At 39.5% G+C, this 24,781-nt stretch overlaps 2 protein-coding genes across 6 annotated transcripts in view; one reads left to right on the top strand and one right to left on the bottom strand.

Annotated features, from left to right (window-relative positions):
• The window catches only part of RNMT (RNA guanine-7 methyltransferase), a 31,774-nt gene extending 20,837 nt beyond the window's left edge, over positions 1-10,937 (bottom strand). The window contains exons 1-3 of one of the 4 annotated variants that reach the window (XM_070361756.1): positions 10,809-10,937; positions 4,901-5,358; positions 2,644-2,779 (exon numbers count right to left, since the gene is read on the bottom strand). In XM_070361756.1, the coding sequence (XP_070217857.1) occupies positions 2,644-2,779; positions 4,901-5,317 (553 nt within the window). In that variant the 5' untranslated portion in view covers positions 5,318-5,358; positions 10,809-10,937. Of the gene's footprint in view, positions 1-2,643; positions 2,780-4,900; positions 5,359-8,733; positions 9,782-10,424; positions 10,764-10,804 lie in introns of those variants that run through there. The other 3 variants (XM_005892357.2, XM_014477174.2, XM_070361755.1) reach the window with 3 other exon arrangements.
• A 32-nt stretch (positions 10,938-10,969) lies between these two features.
• Positions 10,970-24,518, top strand: FAM210A (family with sequence similarity 210 member A). Of its 2 annotated transcripts, none has more exons than XM_070361776.1 (4): positions 10,970-11,109; positions 16,773-17,289; positions 21,138-21,249; positions 23,334-24,518. In XM_070361776.1, exons 2-4 carry the CDS (start codon positions 16,814-16,816, stop codon positions 23,565-23,567), a joined length of 822 nt encoding a protein of 273 aa, XP_070217877.1. In that variant the 5' UTR covers positions 10,970-11,109; positions 16,773-16,813; the 3' UTR covers positions 23,568-24,518. The 2 variants fall into 2 exon arrangements, with proteins under 2 accessions (XP_070217877.1, XP_005892421.1); XM_005892359.3 differs by lacking the exon at positions 10,970-11,109 and adding an exon at positions 11,471-11,749.
• The last annotated feature ends 263 nt before the right edge of the window (positions 24,519-24,781 follow it).

The following is a 24,781-nucleotide window of genomic DNA, read 5'->3' as shown; positions in this document are numbered from 1 at the left end:
AATTTGACTAAGAGTTAATTAACTTGACTCTTCTTCAGCATTAAAAAAGAAAGAGTATGTCTCTGGTATTTCAGAAACTAAGACAGGTTTTTGAAGGTTATTTTCAGAATTTGATTCAACATTATATAGCAAACATTTTCTCTTATTTGATTAAACAGAAGTTTAACAGTATAGAAAAGCTGCACGATCTTGGCAGGTCAATAGCAAACATTTTAAATTCTAATTAATACAAGAATACTCAACACTTGTTCCTGATAAGAGAAAAATTAATTCATAATTTGTTGTAGTTCTCTTTCCAAAGCTACGTGTTTGGCTTTTTATACACTTAATAAGATGAAAATAATTATGGGATCATAAGAGCTTGGTTTTGATAAAAGATTCAAGGCTTACCTCCAAAAGAAACACAAGAACTAGTCAAAAAACTATATAAACCTCTTTACTGTCATCAGAATTCTTAAAACTCTGAAGTAAAAATGGAATCTTTTATCTCAATCTACCAAATCACATTAATAATTAATGGATGGTATTAGTAGGCTCCCTACATCAATAGCCAAATGGTTCAAATATCAGTTAAAGGCATATTAATATTCTTAGACAATGAAATATTCAGCAATTCTAACACTGGATAAAATACTGAATCCTAGATCTATTCTACCTTTATCATTCTGAGCTTAATGCTTTTTATTTCCTATGTAATATTTTGACTGCTAGAATATTCAGTATAAATACTTCTGCTTTCACCGTTCATAGGATTTTTAACTGATTTCAACAGATGTACAAGGGTTCAATATTTAACTTTCTGCTATAAATCTTTAAAAAACAGTGTAATATGCAAAGAGTAAAAAGCAGCATGAGTGATAAAACCTCTTTATTTCCACAAAATAAGATTAATGAGAGGGGAAATCTTCATGAAACATTATTCAAGTTACCTTTATCACATTCAAGCATCACACTCAACTATCACTAGCTATAAACAGCAAGGAAGAGAAAATGAATGGCAAAGAATGGGTGTTGAGAAGACACACACAAAAAAAGACAGCAAAGGAATCTGGCACAGAGCACATCGATTACAGCAAGACAGGAAAGACAGGTGCAGACAGCAAAGCACCCGTTAAGAGAGCTGCTGGAACAGCTGAAGGAGAAACCACCATCAGGAATATGCTGAGAGATACGTTTTTGCCTGACATTTTTGCCTGACATAGTGTTTTTATAATAAAAACTACCTATTTTCCTGTTTATAAAAATAATACAATTAACAATGTGAAAAATACGACTGAACTTAAAAATATTTATTCAATGAATAAATACATGAATAAGTGACTAAGGAAAAATATTCAATGATAAGTCATCTACATTACTAAGGATGATGAAGAAAGGAAGAAAAAAATTGAGAAATTAGCAATAGGGTCCAAAGATTATTTTATGAGTATAGATTTTAAAATGCCATAATAGTAACCCTAAAAAACCCTTTTTTTAAAGTTTATTCATTTATCCTAGATGACAAGTAGCAGAATCAAATAAGCCTTGTTTTTGTAATAAAACATAAATATTAAAAACAAAAGTGAGAAAGAAAAATATTAAAATGTATCTGAAATGAGTCTAGTTCCCATTACTAACACTTTTCAGGATGGATAATTTATTTTTTATAAAATTACTAAAATATTGTCAAAACGATAGAAAGTAGTCATAAATGGCACATTACTTTTTTTAGTTTAACTATGAAAGCATTCTCACTTTTTCTGAGGCTGGCTTTTTAAAAAAACAAAACAGAAACCAAAACTAAATAAACTTTTTGTGAAAAACTTCAACATTTACTGGCTTTTATAAATTCTCTAATCTCAGGTAAGTGGCTGACTAATATATTTGATAAAGAAAGCAATAAATATTTTCAGAATTAAATTTCCTCCACTGACTTCCATTTTAAATTCAAAAATGAGTTTTCATAGACAAAAATGATGTTCAAAAAGCTGAATTTCTCCATCAATCCTCAAAGTAAACTTTATTTTTCCCCAGAAGAAAAGAACAAGTTCAATGGACAATCAATACAAATGATGACCTTTACCAACTCATTAAAGGCCCAGAGATAAAAAAATCATGCCACTGCCCATTTTCTTAACTTAATGGAACCCAAATGTTTCATTCAATAATATAAGATTGCTCCAAAACTACTAGAGTAAAACAGATTATTTAATAGCACTGCTGCTGCTAAGTCGCTTTAGTCGTGTCCGACTCTGTGCGACCCCATGGACGGCAGCCCACCAGGCTCCCCTGTCCCTGGGATTCTCCAGGCAAAAACACTGGACTGGGTTGCCATTTCCTTCTCCAATGCACTAGGTAACCTTAATTCTAAATATAAAAGCACACTGCCTTCTGAAAACCTAAATAACTCCATATTAATATCTATGCAGTCAGCCATTAGTAAATATGAAAATAATTAACCAAAAAAAAAAAAAAAGAAAAGAATTTATCTCAAAGGCCTAATTTCAGTTTTGGCTCCAGTTTTATAAAGCCAAGGTTTGATGATTAAATGAACAGTAACTAAAGACCTAGTCACTTTGTATATGATTAACCACTTAGGGAGAAAAAAAGGAAACATAAGCTGAAATTAAAAATTCAAAACTGTAAATCAAAAAACAAACATACCAATGAGGACACTTTTCATCCAATTATTAAAATTTCTTAGGTAAAAAATTCTGCTTTGGCTACGCTTCTCCAAACCAACTTCCTGGAGTTCATTGTAGTGAGCGGCCACTGCTGAGCTGTGTCCTTCTTCCAAGTTCTGAAAACAGAAGAATGGCACAAAATTAAGAAGCTGAACATGAAATAAACAAGTCTAAAAGAGCATCTGGCCTATATATGGATAAAATACTACTGAGATTGGTATACTTCACGAAGCTGTAGTAGAATCTCAGAAATCCCACTAATTATAATCACATGAAAGATTTTCCCCTGCTCCCTATTTTTAAAAACATCTCCTAAGAAATTTTCATCTATAGAATTTTGGTGTAAATGTGTTAATAAAACCAGTATATTTCCAGAGTTCTGATTTATTCAGTTCAGTAAATGTCAGTAGTGAATGAAGTTCCTACAAGAAAATAAAATGGAAATAATATACTAACTATATTATTATAAAATTATTGTGGGCATTACATGAGCTAATATTCACGAAAAGATGAGAACACAACAGTCTACGTTTGGTGTCAATGATTTCTATTATTTGCTACTAACCTAACTCAAATTTCAATTTGTACTCTCTAAGACCTTAAGCATTCTACAAAAATGCCAGATAAGTAAAGGGCCTCAGATTCCCCCACTTTCTGCTCAACCAAAGTGTTTCAACTGGTATGTAAAATAGGTAAAAGGTTGAAGATTTTCCCTTGAAAAAAGGGTTCCACTGCTAGTAAAAATTTGAAAACTATGTTTACAATACAAGCTTCTCTCTATTAAAAAGGTTTGCAATTCACCAATGACAAACACCTGGCTTATCTGCCACTTTCTTCCTGAGGAGTGATAACAGAATTTTACTCATTCATTGCATAATGCAGACTCCACTTCAGGTCCCATCACAAAATAGTATTCCCAGATGAAAATGATTTGCTATCCCTTGCTTTACAATACTCTTGTTAGATATCAGGCTTCAAGTAACTACCCTCACATAAGAAGCGAAAATAACATAGTTTAAGGAATTACATTAAGAAAGAAATGTAAAAGTGGGTATCATCTAGAAATTTATCATTTTAAGAGATAATCTCAAACACTTCAAACACAAAAAAGAGATAAACACCTAATTAAAAAGGAAAAAAGGTAAATCACTTGAAACTTACACTGATGTCTTTTTAAAAACACTAAGAAAAAAGCAAACTATAAAAACTCCTTTTCAAGTGTTTAGTCAAGATTTCCAAGTAAGATTAAAATTATCTCATTAGCAGAAGTTTTATCTAAACACAAGAGAAATGAAAATCAAAACTACAATGAGGTATCACCTCACACAGGTCAAAATGGCCATTATCAAAAAGTCTACAAATATAAATGCCTGAGAGGGTGTGGAGAAAAGGGAACCCTGTACACTGCTGGTGGGAATGTAAACTGGTACAACCCCTATGGAGAACAGTATGGAGGTTCCTTAAAAAACTAAAAATAGAACTCGTATATGATCCAGCAATTCCACTCCTGGGCATGTATGAGAAGAAAACCAGAATTTGAAAAGATACATGATCTCCATTGTTCACTGCAGCACTCTTTACAATAGTAAAGATGGGGAAGCAACCTAAATGTCTACTGACAAATGAATGGATAAAGAAGATGTACACAATGGAATATTATGCAGCCACAAAAAGACTGAAATAATGCCATCTGCAGTAATGTGGATGGAGCTAGAGATTATTATACTAAGAGAAATCAGAGAAAGACAAACATATAACATCACTTACAGGTGGAATCTAAAAAAATGATACAACTGAACTCATTTACAACACAGACACAAACTCATAGACTTTGAAAACAAACTTATGGTTACCAAAGGGGAAAAGCAGGGGAAAGTGGTAAATTAGGACTTTGGGATTAACATATACACACTACTATATATAAAATAGTCAATCAACAAGGACTTTGCAAGTTCCCTGCTATACAGGGAACTCCACTCAATATTCTGCAATAACCTATATGGGAAAAGTATCTGCAAAAGAATGGATATATGTATAACTAAATCATGCTGTTGTATACCTGAAACTAACACAATATTGCAAATCAATAATACTTCAATATAAAATAAAAATTAAGTTAAAAAAACAGAACCCTTAAGTTATTAAAATTATGTTTTTAAAAAAAGGTATTTCATAACTGCTCCACATTTCAATCTGACATATTCCATTATGCATTTTAAAAAATGTATTCAAAATACCTTTTGCTTTTCAGCAACATCTTCAAGTTCTATTTTTCTCCTTTTCTGAGTGCCATCTCCAGCAGGTTCATCTTTTGGAAAACCATCAGTTTCTATTCTTCTTCTCCTTGAAATGCCTTCATCATCACCAGAACCTTTTTCCTCTGGGGCAATTTCAGCATCAAGTTTTCTTTTTTTGGGTGGAGTGTCTTCCCCACAACTAGAACTTTCCTTTACAAGATCATCCTCAAACTCCATTTTTCTCTTTTTTGGTGTGTTTACTTGCCCACAAGTAGGAGCCTCTGCAGAAAGACCAGTCTCAGGAAAGGCTGTATTTTCATTAATAATGAATGATGACTCTGTTTCTGAATCTAATGATGTTTTCACTTCTTTATGAAAGATTTTTTCATGTTCTTCTGCTTTTGCAGAATTTTCCATTTTTGATTACTTAAATGATGGTCAAACTTCATGAACTGATACTGAAATGGTAAAAATTTGATATTACTTGTAAACATAATGCTGAGACTTTAAAAGCAATTTAAATCAGAAGTTGGCCATTTAATTTCAGTGATCAAGAATTTTTTAAAACTTATTAGAGAATACTGAAAACAATACTGATACATATTGCACATGAATTTCTAAAAATGCTAATGAAGTACTAATTATAATCCCCATATACTTCCACAATCTAATCCATAAAAGTCACCACTGACATTAAAACTGACAAAAGTCGTCACAGTAAATGAAGTTAGTTCCATTTCTGTCCTGACCCTTACTCTACAGCCTTGGCTCCCAAAATGTGTGCTGGACACTGTAACAAATGCATATGTGCACAGCAGGGTATTTTAAAGTTTAATGAAAACTTATTGATATCTGACACCTGGAAGATATCACAGATACACCATCAAGTAGAGCTCAGTTTTAACTGAGTAGCTTGCATTATATTTTTCTTTAATTGACAACAGAACCTTGTGAAGCTAAGACTTTGGTGGTACCACAGAAAATAAATGTAAAACAAGAAGTGCAGTTGGTGTCAGATCTCATCTCAAGGCTTGAGAAGTCTAGTACTCAACAGATGTTGTTGTGCATAGTAACATTCCATTACTATGCACTTGTGGCAACTAAGAACTAAAAGACAGAAGAACCAGAGATCAAATTACCAATATCCACTGGATCATGAGAAAAACAAGAGTTCCAGAAAAACATCTATTTCTGCTTTACTGACTATGCCAAAGCCTTTGACTGTGTGGATCACAATAAACTGTGGAAAATTCTGAAAGAGACAGGAATACCAGACCACCTGATCTGCCTCTTGAGAAACCTGTATGCAGGTCAGGAAGCAACAGTTAGAACTGGACATGGAACAACAGACTGGTTCCAAATAGGAAAAGGAGTACGTCAGGGCTGTATATTGTCACCCTGCTTATTTAACTTACATGCAGAGTACATTATGAGAAATGCTGGGCTGGAAGAAGCACAAGCTGGAATCAAGACTGCTGGGAGAAATATCAATAACCTCAGACATGCAGATGACACCACCCTTATGGCAGAAAGTGAAGAGGAACTAAAGTCTCTTGATGAAAGTGAAAGTGGAGAGTGAAAAAGTTGGCTTAAAGCTCAACATCCAGAAAACTAAGATCATGGCATCTGGTCCCATCACTTCATGGCAAATAGATGGGGCAACAGTGGAAACAGTGGCAGACTTTATTTTTTTGGGCTCCAAAATCACTGCAGATGGTGACTGCAGTCATGAAATTAAAAGACGCTTACTCCCTGGAAGGAAAGTTATGACCAACCTAGATAGCATATTCAAAAGCAGAGACATTACTTTGCCAACAAAGGTCTGTCTAGTCAAGGCTATGGTTTTTCCAGTGGTCATGTATGGATGTGACAGTTGGACTGTGAAGAAGGCTGAGCGTCGAAGAATTGATGCTTTTGAACTGTGGTGTTGGAGAAGACTCTTGAGAGCACCTTGGACTGCAAGGAGATCCAACCAGTCCATTTTAAAGGAGATCAGTCCTGGGTGCTCTTTGGAAGGAATGATGCTAAAGCTGAAACTCCAATACTTTGGCCACCTCATGCGAAGAGTTGACTCGTTGGAAAAGACTCTGATGCTGGGAGGGATTGAGGGCAGGAGGCGACGGGGACGACAGAGGATGAGATGGCTGGATGGCATCACCGACTTGATGGACGTGAGTCTGAGTGATCTCTGGGAGCTGGTGATGGACAGGGAGGCCTGGCATGCTGCAATTCATGGGGTCGCAAAGAGTTGGGACACGACTGAGCGACTGAACTGAACTTAAGAACTAGAAACTATTCCTTTCAATCTGTGTATTTATTTTTTAAAATAAAGTTGTTAGGACACACTTAAATTGTTTGGACTAAACCACTTAGGGAAACTGTTAGGTATTTCTTTTGGCCTAGGGACACTGAAAACCAAGAGCAGGAACAGCATGGGACTAGTAAAATCCTTAGTTTGCAACGGATGTCAGAATCAGGTACAGAGTGAAGAAAGTAGAAAGATGTTTCAAGACCCAGCCTGCTACTTAATGACCATTGTTGTTGTTGAGTCACTAAGTCATGTCCAACTCTGCGACCCCATGGACAGGCTTCCCTATCCTTCACCATCTTCCAGAGTTCAAATTCATGTTCATTGAGTAGATGATGCCATCCAACCATCTCATTCTCTGTCATTCCCTTCTCCTCCTGCATCTTTCCCAGCATCAGGGTCTTTTCCAATGAGTGGGCTCTTCACATTAGGTGGTCAAAGTATCAGAGCTTTAGCGTCAGTCCTTTTAATGAATATTCAGGGTTGATTTCCTTTAGGATTGACTGGTTTGATCTCCTTGCTGTCCAAGGAACTCTACAGGGTCTTCTGCAGCACCACAGTTCGAAAGCATCAATTCTTCGCCACTCAGCCTTCTTTATGGTCCAGCTCTCACATCTATACATGACTACTGGAAAAACCATAGCTTTGACTAGACGGACCTTTGTCAGCAGAGTGATGTCTCTGCTTTTTAATATTCTGTCTAGGTTTGTTATAGCTTTTCTTCCAAGGAGCAAGTGTCTTTTAATTTCATAGCTGCAGACACCATCTGCAATGATTTGGGGGCCCAAGAAAATAAAGTGTGTCACTGTTTCCATTTTTTCCTCATTTGCCATGAAGTGACGGGACCAGATGCCATGATCTTGGTTTTCTTAATGTTGAGTTTTAAGCCAGCTTTTCATTCTCCTCTTTCACCTTCATCAAGAGGCTCTTTAGCTCCTCTTTCCTTTCTGCCATTAGCAGGGTATCATCTGCATATCTGAGGTTGTTGATATTTCTCCTGGCAATCTTGATTCCAGCTTGTGAGTCATCTAGTCTGGCATTTTGCCTTATGTACACTGCACAGAAGTTAAATTAGGGTGACGATATACAGCCTTGACATACTAATTTTCCAATTTTGAACCAGTCCATTGTTCATATCTGGTTCTAATTGTTGCTTCTTGACCTGCACACAGGTTTCTCAGAAGGCAGGTAAGGTGGCCTGGTATTCCCATCTCTTTAAGAATTTCTCACAGTTTGTTTTGATCCTCACAGTCAAAGGCTTCAGCCTAGTCAATAAAGCAGTAGTAGGTATTTTTCCGGAATTCTCTTGCTTTTTTCTATGATCCAACGGATGCTGGCAATTTCATCTCTGGGTCCTTTGCCTTTTCAATTCAGCTTGTACATCTGGAAGTTCTCGGTTCACATACTGTTGAAGCCTAGCTTGAAGGATTTTGAGTATTACTTTGCTAGCATGTGAGTAGCAACTGAGCAGTACTTTGAACATTCTTTCACATTGCCATTCTTTGGGACTGGAATGAAAACTGACCTTTTTCAGTCCTGTGGCCACTGCTGAGTGTTCCAAATTTGCTGACATATTGAGTGCAACACTTTAACAACATCAGCTTTTAGGATTTTAAAGAGCTCAGCTGGAATTCCATTACCTCCACTAGCTTTGCCCCTAGTAATGCTTCCCTGAGGCCCACTTGACTTCATGTTCCAGGATGTCTGGCTCTAGGTTAGTAACCATATTATTGTGATTATCTGAGTCATTAACCTTTTTTGTACAGTTCTGTGTATTCTTGCCACTTCTTTTTAATTAGGTGCCTCTCCTAGGTCCTTACTGTTTCTGTCCTTTATTGCGCCCATCTTTCCATGAAGTGTTCCCTTGGAATCTCTAATTTCCTTGAAGAGATCTCTAGTCTTTCCTATTCTATTGTCTTCCTCTATTTCTTTGTTCACTTACGAAGGTTTTCTTATCTCTCCTTAGTATTGTTTGGACACTGTATTCAGTTAAGTACATCTTTCCTTTTCTCCTTTGCTTTTCGCTTCTCTTCTTTTTTCAGCTATTTGTAAGGCCTCTGTTTAGTCTCTTTCAAATGTTCTCAGGCTTCAGATGAAATGGGAGGGTAAAAAAATAAATGGACAAGAATTTATTAAGCCACTCAACAAGTTCAGTGAAGTACTACAGAGAAGCTCAATAAGGGACTGTGTGAATTAGTCCTCAAGAAGTTGATTCCCCCCCACCCCAGGCTTCTTTTTTTTTTCCGCAGGGAGTGGGGGCTACTCTCTAGTTGTGGTATACCCGCTTCTCATTGCAGTGGCTTCTCTTGTTGTGGAGCATAGGCTTCAGGGTGCCCAGGCTTCAGTAGCTGAGGCACATGGGCTCAGTAGTTATGGTTCCCTGGCTCCAGAGTACAGTCTCAAAAGTTGTGGCACAAGAGCTTAGCCACTTCATGGCATGATGGATATTCCCAGATCAGGGATGGAACTCATGTCTCCTGCGTTGGCAAGCGAATTCTTTACCACTGAGCCACCAGGGAAGGCCAGTCTTCAAGAAGTTTACAACTGATACACGACTTAAAATGTTGGGCTGTATTATTCAAACCAGAGAAGAAAAAGCAAAAGTCGGAAAATTAGTGAGATTCCGCAAATTCAGAACCTGAAAGTTACGAAGTGTTCCAACAGAATAAGAAATAAATTTGTTTAATGGAATGGGTAAAAACAAGAGACTCTAAATCAGGAAGGGTTTCAAGGGCTATTAACTTTCATTGTCCAAGGTTTGAGGTAACAAGATATTAGTAAGTGACAAAACAAGAATTGAATCAAAGAGGAAAAAAATTACCCAGAAACGTAATTTTCTAAATAACTGTTTAAAATGATTATCTAGTAATCATTTTCCTAATAAGGAAATAAAACTGGCTTTAATTTCAAATAAAACGATGTAACTTCTCCCTGGCTATAATTAATTCTCTCTGGAAATGTAGTATCTAAACTCACTATTGAGAATAAAAGTTAATTTATATTTATCTGTGACATTTCCACCAACGAAACGTTCCACAGACAATTCAATCAGAATAAGCGACACAGATTTCCAAACGACCCAACAGATGGGTAAGACTGTGAGAGTCCAAGCTGAGTAATGAGTTAGGTCCCGACACAAAAGGTTTGCCTCTCGGGAACCCTCAGGGAAGGACCGAGTCGACAGGTACAAGAAGGCGCATAAACGACCAAACTTGCCTCTCGGTGATCTGCGCAGCAGTCACACCCGAGGTTCAGGTGTGAGCCCTCCACCGGGTTGAGGGCTGGAGCTCAAGCAGGTGAGCGCTACGCCGGACCGACAGGTGGGCCGATGGATTCCTCGGACTCGAGGACGCACCGAGCCGCCCCAGCACCGCACGGCTCAGGTTCCGGCCCACCACGCAGGGCAGGCGGCCGGCCGCTCCGGCAGACGGCCGGGCCTGAAACGGCTCTCGGACCTCTCGAACCCGGGCTGGGTCCAAGCTGAGGGGCGTCAGCAGCCGCCGAAGTGGCACAGCCAGTGGTTGGAATGCCCCTTCCACCCCGGCGGCCACCGCTACACACAAAGACGTAGCCCAGCGCTGCGACCCCACACTTACCTACCAGCCATCCGCGACTCTGTTTGCGGAAGCGGCGCCACGCCACGCGCGCGCTATGACGCCACTTCCGGAGAGCGCGGGTCGCTTGGCCCGGAATCCCGAGTCCCGGCGTGCCGCGCGCGGCGTGCGGAGGGCGACGGCTCGAAGGGACGCAAGAGCCTGGTTGGAGGGACGGCGTGGCGGGCGGGTGGAAGGCTGGTCGCCTGAGCCCACGGCTTCCGGCGGCCAGACTCACGTTCTGCTGGTCGCTCTGAGGAGTGACGCGGAGGTGTCTCCGAGCGGCTCCTCCGGGCTCAGGTCCTGAGGTAACAGGGGTCGAGGCCTCTGGGGGAGGGGCGGTCGGCGGGGCCTCCTTAGCGTGGTGCGCGGCGCGAGCGCCCCTGGGCGGACAGAGGTCACCCCGCCCTTCGCAGTGGGCCGGTGTCCTGCTAACCCTGTCCGTGGGGCGGTTTTCCAGCCTTTGGCTTGCCCTTCCTAGGACGCCGGTCGGGAGGGGCCGGGAGCCCCCGAGCTCGGACTTGCCTCGGAAGCGCGCGGCGTCCTGCTTCTCGCTGCCTCGCGGGTCGCTCCATTCCGCCGCACTTGGAAGTTCGGCCAGACCTCCCTCGAGAGGGCTGTGCTCGGTCAGCCTCTGGAGGAGCGCGACAGCCCATACATGTTTTTGAGAAACGCTTCAGTGATAGTGTCTGTTGGCTGGACTTTGGTATGGGGTGGTTGGGGAGTCAACTCATTTGGTTCATCCTTCTCCCCCCCGATTTCCACCCGTGTCTCTCGTTCCTGCTTTCCACCCTCTACGCTAGGGTCAAAACTGTGCCTGTGGACTAAGATGGTTGACGCGTTGCGCCTCAGCACTTCCCACCGAGATGGTGTAAAGACGTGATCAGAAATATGTCTTCGATTCTTCGTTACCAAACTTGAGCCCTTTAAAAGCAGCTGTGGAAACAGGTGTGCTGGCCTGCATACCTGTCAGTAGGCGCAGTTACAGCAGCCGGTAGACTTCGCTTGGGGGAAAGCAAGCAGTGTCTGCAGCATGTACTTTAGAATCCAGTCACTTCTAAACTGTGGGCTTTAACCTTTCTGAGGTTGTTGACTATAAACTTTGGCCCAAGAACGAAGCCTGTTTTTAACAAATGAGGATGAGCCATCAATTTCAGATGACTGTATTTTATTATATGCAGTGAGCTAAGTTGAGAATTAACTTCAGTTCATTTTTTTTCGAAGTTGTTTTTATTATTGTACTGATGCATGCATCTTTTAGATCATTACTATCCTCATATCACAAGGTTACTTTGAGTATGTTTGAAAATACTCCATGCATAAAAAATAGACAGTGATCCTTCCAAGAAAGTTTAAGCATCAAACCTAAAAATTCAACTAAACATCTTGTTTATTTTTCTACACATAAATTAGTGGCCTGCCACCGCTGACATCTGTAAAAAATCACTATGACAAACAAAATGTGTCTTTTCTTGCCTGGAGAACTCCATGGACAGAGGAGCCTGGCCTACACTCAAAGGAGTCACAAAGAATCTGACACGACTGAGCAACTAACACTTTCACTTTTTCACTTAAACTGTGATTTAAAAGTACTTGTTACTTTGCACAACACATTGGGGAAATAGGTTTTTCCACATGGCATATTCTTATTTTGATCCTTATTTTATAGTAGATTTTTTGCCCTCCACCTAAAGTTCATTTGCTCTCCAGGTAAAGCAAAGGTATAGTGCTGGAGATTGTGCTATCTACATATTCATGCATTTAGAACTGGGTAATTATGTATCCATATTTGCTGGTTCTGATGCTTAAGTTTCTTAAGAGAGTTGCTACTGTAATTTTACAGAAAATGAGTCTAATTTTGACTTAAGAAATTTTCTCATAAGATTAAAAGCCTCCTAACTGTATTATCCTGGAGAAGGCAATGGCACCCCACTCCAGTACTCTTGCCTGGAAAATCCCATGGACAGAGGAGCCTAGTGGGCTGCAGTCCATGGGGTTGCTAAGAGTTGGACACGACTCAGCAACTTCACTTTCACTTTTCCCTTTCATGCATTGGAGAAGGAAATGGCAACCCACTCCAGTGTTCTTGCCTGGAGAATCCCAGGGATGGGGAAGCCTGGTGGGCTGCCCTCTGTGGGGCCGCACGGAGTTGGACACGACTGAAGCGACTTAGCAGCAGCAGCAACTATATTATCCAGACTCCACCATGAATTGTTGTGCATAAGATATATAGGGGCCTACCTGGTGGCTCAGATGACAGAGAATCTGCCTGCAATGCAGGAGACCTGGGTTAAATTCCTGGGTTGGGAAGATCCCCGTGGAGAATGCAATGGCTACCCACTCTAGTATTCCTGCCTGGAGAATTCCATGGACAGAGGAGCCTGGCAGGATACAGTTCATGGGGTCACAAAGTCAAACACAACTGAGCGACTCACGTTTCACCCTAAGGTGAAGGGCTCTGGGTATTTATGGGATAAAGAATAAAGAAGTAGGGCACTCTGAGATGGCAGGAGGAGTGTAGAGAAAGGTGACTGGAAAGTGGTGTAAGGCAGGATATAGGTGAAATGAATTTAACGATTACTCATTGGTTTCAAGAACAGGAAGAACTCGAGGATAGTAGAGATGGAGGGAGTAAATTATTGTTTAGTCACTAAGTCATGTCTGACTCTTGTGACCCCGTGGATTGCAGCCCACCAGGCTTCTCTATCCATGGGATTTCCCAGGCAAGAATACTGGAATGGGCTGCAATTTCCTACTCCAGGGAGGGAGTAAATGAGCTAAATAAAACCATTGATGTTATTTTTCCCCACTATTGCCTGAGTAATAACTGCTTTTCTGGAAATTGAGTTAAAAGAGTAATAGCTAATAGTCTAGTAGTACCTTTTACTACCTTTATATATTCGAATTCATTTTTAACTTGTACATGATACAGTGGGATTGTTGTTATTATTTTGTTTTATAGATGAGTGGTAAGTAACTTGCCCAAGGTCATGCAGCTGGGAAGTAGTAGTGGGCTAGGTTTTGGATCCAAGCAGCCTGACTCCAAAGACCATGGTTTGTGCATGCTCAGTCATGTTCCACTCTTTGCGACCCTATGGACTGAAACCCGACAGGCTCCTCTGTTCATGGGATTTTCCAGGCAAGAATACTGGAGTGGATTGCCCTTTCCTTCTCCAGGGGATCTTCCAGACACAGGGATGGAACCAGGGTCTCTTGCAACTCCTGCCTTAGCAGGCAGATTCTTTTATCACTGAGCCACGTGGAAAGCCCAGAGACTGTACTGTGCTAATGAAACAGTGCCTATTTAAGGCCAGACTGAGAACTGGAAGTTACCTGGCACATAGTAGATTTTCAGAAAATGTTTTGATATTTCTTACTGCTTGGGTTATTATGTTCAGAGAGAAAACAGCTGGATAAATGTCTTGCTAGCATGTGAACTCTAGCAAGACAGTGATCATCATTTTGTTCAGTGATTTAACCCAGGTGCCTTGAACATAGTGGGATGGTTATGGATGAATGAATCACCTAGAAAGATTTTTCAAAATCTCATTTTTTTTGAAAGGACATACAGGATTTATTTCAACCCATTTATAAGATTTCTTTATATGCTGTTTTGATTATTTGGTCCACTCACCCAGACTGGTTTGGAATTCTCCTGTTTTGTATTAGACTTTCGTCCTTTGAGAGAAAAATGAAGTGGTAACTTGTAATCTTTCTGGTCAAAGGCAAGCAACAAATTCCATAGATACAATCCCTTAAAGTGAGAGCACTCAGAGGTGTGTAATTTTAAGGTGTCATTTCTATTGTAGGGTTGAATATCACATTTTTTGAAACATAAAAATTGTTTTTAAAATGTAGATACAATGTTACAGTTTCCCTGGAATGATAGATACTATTCTTGGAGGTAGGAAAAAGAGGTGGTTGTAGAAGGTATGTTTCTCTAAACAGTTTTGGAAGAACTGTTCATTCCTCCAGTTCACTCAACCAAAGTGTCCCTATTGAAATTGTATTGCCTTTTTTTGAGCACATAAGATATCATTGTTTAAAAGGTTTTTACTGTAGTAGAAAGTAAAGATTTGGTTGAGAAATCTATAAGCTTGTATGTGTGGTGAGTAGCTTCGTCAACTAAACCTGGCTATGGATGGCTTCCCTGGTAGTTCATTAATAAAGAATCTGCCTGCTAAGGCAGGTAGACGTGGCTTTGATCCCTGGGTCAGAAGATCCCCTGGAGAAGAAAATGGCAAGCCAATATTCTTGCCGGGAAAAATCCCGTGAACAGAGAAGCCTGGTGGTCGCAGAGAGTTGGACAAGACTGAGCAACTTAACAAGAGATCTGGCTATCAGTTCAGTTCAGTCACTCAGTCGTGTCCGACTCTTTGCAACTCCACGGACAGCAGCACACCAGGCCTCCCTGTCCATTACCTACTCCTGGAGCTTACTCAGACTCATGTCCATAGAGTCAGTAATGCCATCCAGCCATCTCATCCTCTGTCATCCCCTTCTCCTGCCTTCAATCTTTCCCAGCATCAGGGTCTTTTCCAATGAGTCAGTTCTTTGCATCAGGTGTCCAGAGTATTGGAGTTTCAGCTTCAGCATCAGTCCTTCCAATGAATATTCAGGACTGATTTCCTTTAGGATGGACTGGTTGGATCTCCTTGCAGTCCAAGGGACTCACAGTTCAGTCTAAATTTCAAACTGAGGCATCTCAAGAAGAAAAAAAAATTCTCAAGACTGTGGCATCAGTTCTTGTCTGAGTTTCCAGCCTGCAAATCTACCCTACACATATCAAATGTGTAGCCCCCACAGTTGTGTGAGCTAGTTCCTTAACATAAACATGTATCTATTTAAACAACCTTATAATAGATACCCAATAGATAGAAATATCTATCTAGATAGAGATAAGCCAAAAAATAGGTGCGTGCCTGTTAAGTCGCTTCAGTCATGTCTGACTCTGTGTGACCCTATGGACTGTAGCCTACCAGGTTTCTCTGCCCATGGGATTCTCCAGGCAAGAATATTGGACTGGGTTGCCATTTCCTCCTTTAGGGGACCTTCCCAACCCAGGAATCGAACCTGCATCTCTGTGTCTCCTGCATTGGCAGGCAGGTTCTTTACCACTAGCGCCACCTGGGAAGCCCTATAGAGATAGGTAGATAAACATCTGTTTTTTCCTGTTGTTTCAATATCTCTGGAGAACCCTTCTGATTCATATTTTGGTACTAAGAGTGATTCTAAAGGAACAGAATTGTAAGGATGAATTTTCTGAATTGGTTATGGTGTTCCTGGAATTGGTGCTCTAATCTGATTATAGACTTAAAAGCACTCTTCACTATTTTCAGTGGTAAAGAAGGCACTGTAGCCCATGATGTGATGTGACAATAGAGATATGCAAGATATCACCACTGGATACCACTACTCAGATACTTAACAAAAGACCAGGTTCTGGATGACCATGTATTAGAAGATTTAAAGCATTTTTGCCAAATAAACAAGTATAATGAGACTGATTGGTTATTCTGTTTTCAGAGAAGGGGGATGTGGAGAGTGATGAATTCAGGTCTTGAAATTCCCATCTCAAGTCCAGTCTAAGAGATAATTGCACAGAATTATGACCCCAAAACATTACAGCCCAACTCTTTTACTTCCAGATCTGATTTTCCTGTTATATTACACTACTTGTTTGTAGAATGAGAGAAGCCCTGCAGGTATCCCTTTTGTAGCAATAAAACAGCCCTGAAACCTTACCCTTCATGATGTCTGCTGCCGTGGTTTACTGTATCATATTTAAATGATGTGTTTTAATGAAATTTTAAAATTGTGGTATATTAGAACTATATACCTTAACATTAATTTCTGTGGATTTGGTAACAGTGTCTGTCTTTTAACTTCCTAATAGTTAACAATTTGTGTTTAAGTGGATTGGTTTACAATGGAAATCTATGTACAATCTAATTTTTTTTTTTTAATCTAGTGTCTATAGAAGCTGAGGTCCATCAATCTCCATTCTTCAAAATGCAATGGAATGTACCAAAGACTGTATTCCGACTGGCACATAGGACGTGCATGGAACCACATAAAGCCGGTCTTTTGGGACACTGTCAAAACATGAAGGGACCATTACTTTTGTATACCTTGGAATCCAGAGTGGTTGTGGTACAAGGCCCTCAGAAACGGTGGCTGCACTTACCCACTGCCCAGTGTGTTGCAAAGGAAAGGAAGCCATTCACTGCTGTTCAATCCCAACCAGGGGTCTTTCACCATAAACAGTGGGAGCAGGATATCTTATCCAAGAGAGTTCTGTCATCCAGTGCCACGTCCTCAGGACCTCCCTCCGAAAAAAAAGAAGACCCTGATCCGTTACAAGACAGATCTATTAGTCTTTATCAACGGTTTAAGAAAACATTTAGACAGTATGGAAAAGTTTTGATTCCAGTGCATCTAATAACTTCTGCTGTTTGGTTTGGAACATTTTACTATGCAGCCATGAAGTAAGTTTCTGCTTGATTGAGCCTGTTTTATCAGAATGTTAATTATACTAATGAAAGCCTTTAAATAGTTTTTTAAATGCTTTAATGTCTTTAACTGATAGAGGATGACTTTTTCATAGCTGTTTTCCACATTTTAATAACAATAGCTAACATTTGCTTACTATGTACAGCAGATATTATACTAAAATTTTTGTTAACTGTATCATCTTATTTAATTCTCAGAGCAACCATATGAAATAGGTAATGTAATTATACACATCTTATTAAGTAGAGAGCAGATTAAACAAGAATAAGTCAAAATAACTTAGTTTTTCCCCAGAATAACTCAGTCTGATTTCAAATCTTAATCACTGTGCTCGTGTCCCATCAGCATCTAGGATAGCACAGAAATAAAATAACCGATTCCAAAAATTTGACAGCACCATAAGTTAGCTTTGTATTTAAATAAGATATTGCTAAAAGTGCTAATCACTGTGAAAAGAACTTATTTTGCCACATGTATGATTTTGGTTGGAAATTAGTAAGATTTTTACAAAGCCTGACTTGTATCTGTTGTAGACACAAAAATGAACAAGTTATAGACTTATACCTTAATGTTACATCTGATGAATGTCAAGGTAAAGTCTTTTGTTCTGATCGGAAGTTGATTTGTTGTGCACTTAAAACATAGAATTTCTAAATATACCTTTCTTGATAAATATTGTTACTTTCTTTTAAAGTGAGTTGTGTTATTCACATTGTTTTAGGAGCAGGAGTTTCATGTACAAGCCAGATTCCCTATGATTTCCAGTTTGTTTCTGCCACCAGCAGAACTGGGTGTGCCAGCGTGTGCCTGTTCCCTGAGTGCTGTGTGGCTTTTCTTGCTGTGGCCTGGGTGTGACCAAGCGGGCAGCGTGCTCATCATCTGCAGGCGACGAGATGCACAGTGAAGACCATTTTGATGTTTTCGGGAACTCCCCTAGTGGGTTTAGAATTATTCTATACTTTCCAAAAGACTGCTGATTTTCAGTTTGGGGTTATATTTAATGTTTGATAGGTATTAAGTATTATAAAGCTCACTTGTTGGAAAGAGCTTATCCTTTACTAAATTAAAAGATGATGGAATGGAGACTCTTCTTAGGAAACACAAGTCTAGAAATGTTTCTTTGCCAGTGTTCTAAAAAGGATTATTTTTAATCTGTGTGATGCTATTTTGTTTCTTTTAGTATCTTTCTGTGCGTTTCTGTTCTTGTTACTCAGTTACTTCCTTCTTCATTGTGTATCATTTTCTTTAACAGTTGTTCCTTTCTTTGCAGAGATTTTGTATGTGCATTTTATGGAGTTACCTTTTTGTTTATTAATGACATTTTCTGGACATGTGTAATATAGAAATCTTCAGAACTGCATGTAGTTTTTTAATGGAGCCTAAAATTGTGTACCATTTTACATAAAAATTTCATAGGCATTCATTTCTTCTATTTAATGAATGGCTTTCTACATACCAAATTTTCTTTTTGGAGCCATTGAGAATTTTTCTGATTTGGTTTTGTGACTGATGATGAGTTTCTTCCTTGTTTCTTTTGCCTTCCCTACGTTGCTTTTAATAAGCATTCAGCCTCCTGACCTGAGGGGGAGAAATTTAATTAATTGAATATGAGATTCTTATTTGGACTATTAAGAGTACTTTTTTCCCATTTATTTTTCCTTGCTTTCAGTAAAGAAGTTCTATAACCAAAAAATTAGACCCTGAAATAATCTAGTGATGTTAATTTATTAGGCTTTAAAGTCCTATCCCTCATCCACCACCACCTACCTTTGGCTTTCTGTCAGCATGGAAATTTGTTTGCCAGACCCAGCTCTATTGCCCAGCCATGACTGCTGGTCCAGTTCTGTTACAGCATCACATAGCTCAGTTACATTAGGTAGGATGTGTTGCTTTCCAGAACAGCCCTTAATGTTTTTGTTAGATCCTTAACACTTGAGAAATTAAGTCAGTTTGTTCTAAGGGAAGTCATACTTAGAAAATATTAGTGTATGTTTGAATGGCAGTAAATCTTAACTGTGTAATCTTTGAGATGATTTTATTGTAATGTTGGAGTTGTGTTAAATACAGGTTTTCGATTCAGCCAACTAGATGCTGGGTTTATCTGATTTGATTTTAGCTGATCAAAAAGTTCTCTGATCTCCTAGTATTATATTGTGAGATCAGAGAGGGACAACTTTTCCCAGTTAAACAAATTAATTTTTAATGTTAAAAATAAACTAGGAGATTACAACCAGTATAATAATAATGAATCCAGGCTGTTCCCTTTCTTTATTATAAAGAGCAAGAATACTTGTACAGAGGAGTAACCTGTAGACCAGACCTTAACCACAAGTCAGACTCACATCAGGGATGGGACTGACTGATCCTGGGGCTCCTGCTTTGATGCTCTGACGGCACAGAATCAGCTCTGCAGCTTTCTTGTCAGGAAACATTTACCCCAAATCTAATCATGAGCAAACAATCAGACAAATTCAAGTTGGGGGGCTGTTCTACCACATGAATGGCCCAGGAGCTTCAAAAGTCTCAGCGTCAAAAAAAGACACCCTGCCTTCCTCCTCAACAGAATATGCTGGGTAGCACTTCTGGAGAAAAACTGGAAAACACGGAGAAGATAGTGATAAGGGACATGGGACAATACAGGGAATTTTAACATTAAATAATGTACTGTTGTATTAACTATATACTATCCTATATGTTAAGTTTCCTGTGATGATTGTGCTTATGAAGGAGAAGCACAGAATGAGAACCTTGTCATTTAAGGGTGAAAGCAGAACAGCTGCAAAACTACTGGGTTGATCAGAAAGTTTGGGTTTTCTGCAATGTTTTGGAAACATTTGGCTAACCCAGTACGGATAATGAGGGAGAGAGCAGGAGAGCACAAATATGTCAGCGTGGCAAACTCAACACTCAGGGAAACTAAAAAGCAATTAGGGTTTACCAGCTAGATTAGCAGAGAAGGCAATGATACCCCACTCCAGTACTCTTGCCTGGAAAATCCCTTGGACGGAGGAGCCTGGTGGGCTGCAGTCCACGGGGTCACTAAGAGTCAGACACGACTGAGCAACTTCACTTTCACTTTTCACTTTCATGCATTGGAGAAGGACATGGCAACCCACTCCAGTGTTCTTGCCTGGAGAATCCCAGGGACGGGGGAGCCTGGTGGGCTGCCGTCTATGGGGTCGCACAGAGTTGGACACGACTGAAGCGACTTAGCAGCAGCAGCAGCTGCAGCTAGATTAGAAACTATATCTGCCTTCTCTCCCTCCCTTCAAAAATTTCTTGTAGTTTATGGTAATTGCTTCTTCAGGTGCCTTCTGAGCCTGATAGTAGAAGCATCTTTTTAGAATCATTGAAGTTTTATCAAACCCATAGAATCATTTATTCTTTGCATAATAACACAGTAAGTGATGTTATTAATATCCCTTGCTTTTATGGTAATAGTGTAGTTTGACATGTAATTTTAGAGATGAAAATTAGGTCTTAAAAGTTTGAGTTGGATCATTCTAAGTAACTAAAGATTCCAAGATCAGGTGAATGATTCTGATCCTTTTTTCTCAGGTTACCTAGTGCTATTAATTTTGCTCTGATAAATGATTCTATTTTTTCAGTGTGCTAATGAGGGATGTCCATGAGCAGGAGCTGTGAACAGTGGGATGCTGGTGTTCATGCACGTTGTTCCTTTAGAGTGAAGTTAGAGTGTGCTTGGTGATGCAGAACTGACTTTTAAACAAAAATTTGGTTTTGATGTTTTCAGGTAATCTTTTGAAAATAATTACCCCCAAAAGTTTATATACATATAAATTACTTTCTGTTTCTTTCTTAGAGGAGTGAATGTCGTTCCTTTTCTAGAACTTATTGGGTTACCTGACAGTATAGTGAACATTCTGAAAAATTCCCAGAGTGGAAATGCACTAACAGCATATGCCCTGTTTAAGGTAGGTACTGCTGTGGGTGGATGGCGCCTCACACTGAACCTTCATAACACTACCTGCCTGTTCCCAGGCTTACCTTTATAACTTAGTGTATTTCATCTCTTATATGTCTATTGACTAAAAGTAAAATATACATTTTTTAAGGGTAAATAAAATGATGGCTAAGGAAGAAGAGCCCTAAGAATACGTAGGTTGTTCACAGCCTTCTGTGCTGAGACACATGTGAGACTAATGAATTCCTAGCAAGCAGGTCATCTCTGACATTTCTCCTACTGATAGTACATTAATTTTCCTTAATCAGAGATCCATATGCCATCTGACATATTAGTGAAATTTAGCATTTATTTTACTGTTTATAATAGTTCATCTTCCTAGAAAGTAAAATAGTAAAGTTTAAATCAAACTGATTTCTGTGATAAACCTTAGACTTAGTTGTTGATGTTACATATATTTCATTTGTTCATTGTTTTTACAACTGTTGTCTAGATTCAGACAATGACATCTTTGTAAATAGTTTTTATACTTGTGGTTATTTTGGAAGACTCATTGTAAATTGTGGAGTTTAGCTATATTAATGTAGTTTTTCTCAACTGACAAAAAATTATGAGGTTCTTTGTAGCTTTATTCTAAGAAACCAGGTAGAAAACATTGGGAAACTAGATGTTAATTTATCTTTGTTATAAAAATACATAGAATTATAGGTTTATAGTAGTACTTTAATCCTCATTAAAGTCCTCTGAAATACTGGATTTCTTATATGATAATTTTGACTATAGGCCTAAAGCTTAATTGCTGAGTTTTTCAACATTAAAACTTATTGAATTCATAAATTATCAATTTATGAATTTGCAGTTTGTGTAGTTTAACCTTAATAAATCTAGCTGTCCTGATGGTTTAAACCATGTCCCTAATTATAACTGTTTCTTATCCCATACTCTCATATCACAGTCTGTGTGTGTCTTCTTTTCTGAATGTCTGTTGTCTTTGCTCATGAGTGCCTAGGGGTTCAGAGTTCTGTCTTCTTGTGCTGCGTTTCCCGTGCTGGTGCTGTGCTCTGAAGGAGCATCAGTGCTCAGTGCCTGCTGGTCTGCTTAGAATTGAAACACGAGGCTGGCACGCAGGTGGGCTGATGTCAGCAGTGGCTCTACTCAACGTTCCTCTGGGAGGAGGGAGGTGTGAATTGTCCACTTGGGGTTTCCTGTAACCTGACTTCTCAGGTAGAACAGCAGATAGGGAGGATCCTTGCCTCAGAATGTGATGCAGCCTCTGCTGTTACAGTTCTCCCTTTGAACCAATTAGTCTACTAGTTAGTTCGGGACTAACCTCTGGTCAGTTGACCTGTACTTGTCTCCTGCATGTGTGCCATTTTACCATTTGTTTGCCTCACAAAGTTCCTGGTTGGGATTCCAGACTCAGTGTGGACTGTAATGATAAAGTATCATAAAGCCTGGAGAAGTTAAAGAAAAGAGATTTACAAGTGAAACTAAACTCCATGAAGAACAAACATTTGGCTCGTGTTTGCCCCTCAGTTTGGTATAGTATGTGCAGGTTGATAGGGTTTCTGAGAACGGAAATGCATATGCCTTTGTTGTCGGAGGGTCCTGAGCTCTCACTGATTTCCGGGCTTCTGCCCCCAGGTTCATTAGCATGTGGGGTACAAACTGTGGTGCTGCTACTGTGTATGTTCTCTGATCCTAGGTCAGTGTCTAGGTGACAGATACTTATGGAATGTTAGGAGGGAAAACCATATAGCATGTAACTGTTTTACCCTTGTGAAGCAATAAAGTAATTGATAGTTATTACCAAGAGTTTTAATTTTACACTATTTTTGCTTATGTGTGCTCAGTAGTGTCCGACTCTTTGCGACCCCATGGACTGTGTGGCCTGCCAGGCACCTCTGTCCATGGGATTGTCTCAGCAAGAATACTGGAGTGGGTTGCCATTTCCTCCTCCAGGGGATCTTCCTGACACAGAGATGTGGAACCGGCGTCACCTGCATTGCAGGCGGAGTCTTTACCACTGAGCCAGCCAGTTTTTGCTTAAGATGGTAGTTATAATCAGTACTAAACTGTCTCGTTTTCCTGCAGATTGCAACGCCTGCGCGGTACACTGTAACTCTGGGGGGGACCTCCTTCACTGTGAAGTATCTGCGTAGCCGGGGCTATATGTCGACACCACCCCCCGTGAAGGAGTACCTGCAAGACAAGATGGAGGAAACAAAGGAGCTCCTCACAGAGAAGATGGAAGAGACAAAGGACAGACTCACTGAAAAACTGCAAGAAACCAAAGGAAAGGTTTCTCTTAAGAAAAAAGTGGAATAGGGTGCCTTATATACCAGGTTTTAGACAGTTCTTGCACTTGAACCTTTGGAGACTATGGACAAAGGTACATGCTCTTGATTTTTTTTTTTTTTGTTAGCAGCCTAAATATAGCAGTTCTCTTGAGTTAAAGAACTGAGATAACTTTAAACATTACTAGAGAAAAAATGAACCCAGTATAAGAATTTCATGGCAGTAGCAGCATTAAGCAGTGGTCCATGTCTTCAGTCATCCTTGCTTTGGACTTAGTTGCAGCTGCTGACTCCTTGAATAGCTGGTGTGTGGCTGTAAGCAGATTTAACACTGGATCTTCATCTTTATTATTCACTGAGGCTTTAACTGTGTTCAGTTCTCAATGTGGAGACAAAGGATTATCATCAGAACTGCCTGTGAATAAGAGGATATGTAGTCCTTCTGTGAAGACTATATAATGGTTACATACCAGTTAAAATGTAGACTTCAAATGAAGAAAACTGAATGAAAGTTGAGTCATATATATGTAAATAAGATGTATGGTTACATGTAAATGAAAAATCGACCCTTTAAAAATGACTTTTACCTGAAGCTTGTCATAATCAAATTTTTAAGCAAATCTGTGTGGCCATAGCACTTTGTCACCCAGCACATAAAACTCTTGTTATTCCTACATCATGTCCTCTCCAGCCGATCTCTCAGAGGAAAAGAGGAATCATTATACCTGAAGTTTATAGTGGGGATCAAATTCCCACAGCAGTGCCTGGAGCTTGTGTTCTTAGCAGTGCAGTTCTGGGAGGGTGGGGCCTTCATGTCCCTGCCATCTGGTCTCCACCTGCCAGAGTCGGGCTTGATTCCATCATGGAGTACCATTTAAGATTATAAATGCTGTTTGCTCCTTGCATTGAAACATTCTTACTTGAATATTTTAATTAATTTTTTTTAAATAGCAAAGCTATCATTAAAACCAGCTTGAAATGAAATTCAGTCATGGTCAGATGTGACAGAGTGAGTGTGATTCCTTTTGCTCTGACTGCCTTTACTCCAGTTCTAACCTTAGAATTGAAAGTGGGAACGGCCTCTTTCTAGCTTGTCTGTTGTGAGTGATCTGATTCAGTGAGAGGATGCCAGAGGGATTGCCAGAAATAGTCCCACAGGCATCACCGTCACTTCGTGTGCCAGAGTGGCCAAATTTAGAGAATATTTTGAAGGGAAAAAATGTTTACATTTGATATGTCTCTTGT

Source organism: Bos mutus, chromosome 24 (assembly GCF_027580195.1).
Source record: "Bos mutus isolate GX-2022 chromosome 24, NWIPB_WYAK_1.1, whole genome shotgun sequence".
Lineage (NCBI taxonomy): Eukaryota > Metazoa > Chordata > Mammalia > Artiodactyla > Bovidae > Bos > Bos mutus.
The sequence above is the reverse complement of the archived record's forward strand: the minus strand, read 5'-3'. Positions and strand labels throughout refer to the sequence as shown.

Coding starts and splice junctions, on each gene's coding strand:
- FAM210A (XM_070361776.1), top strand. CDS start 16,814: ATGCAATGGAATGTACCAAAGACTGTATTCCGACTGGCACATAGGACG. Junction 17,290..21,137: donor TTTTACTATGCAGCCATGAA/GTAAGTTTCTGC, acceptor TTTCTTTCTTAG/AGGAGTGAATGTCGTTCCTT. Junction 21,250..23,333: donor CAGCATATGCCCTGTTTAAG/GTAGGTACTGCT, acceptor GTTTTCCTGCAG/ATTGCAACGCCTGCGCGGTA.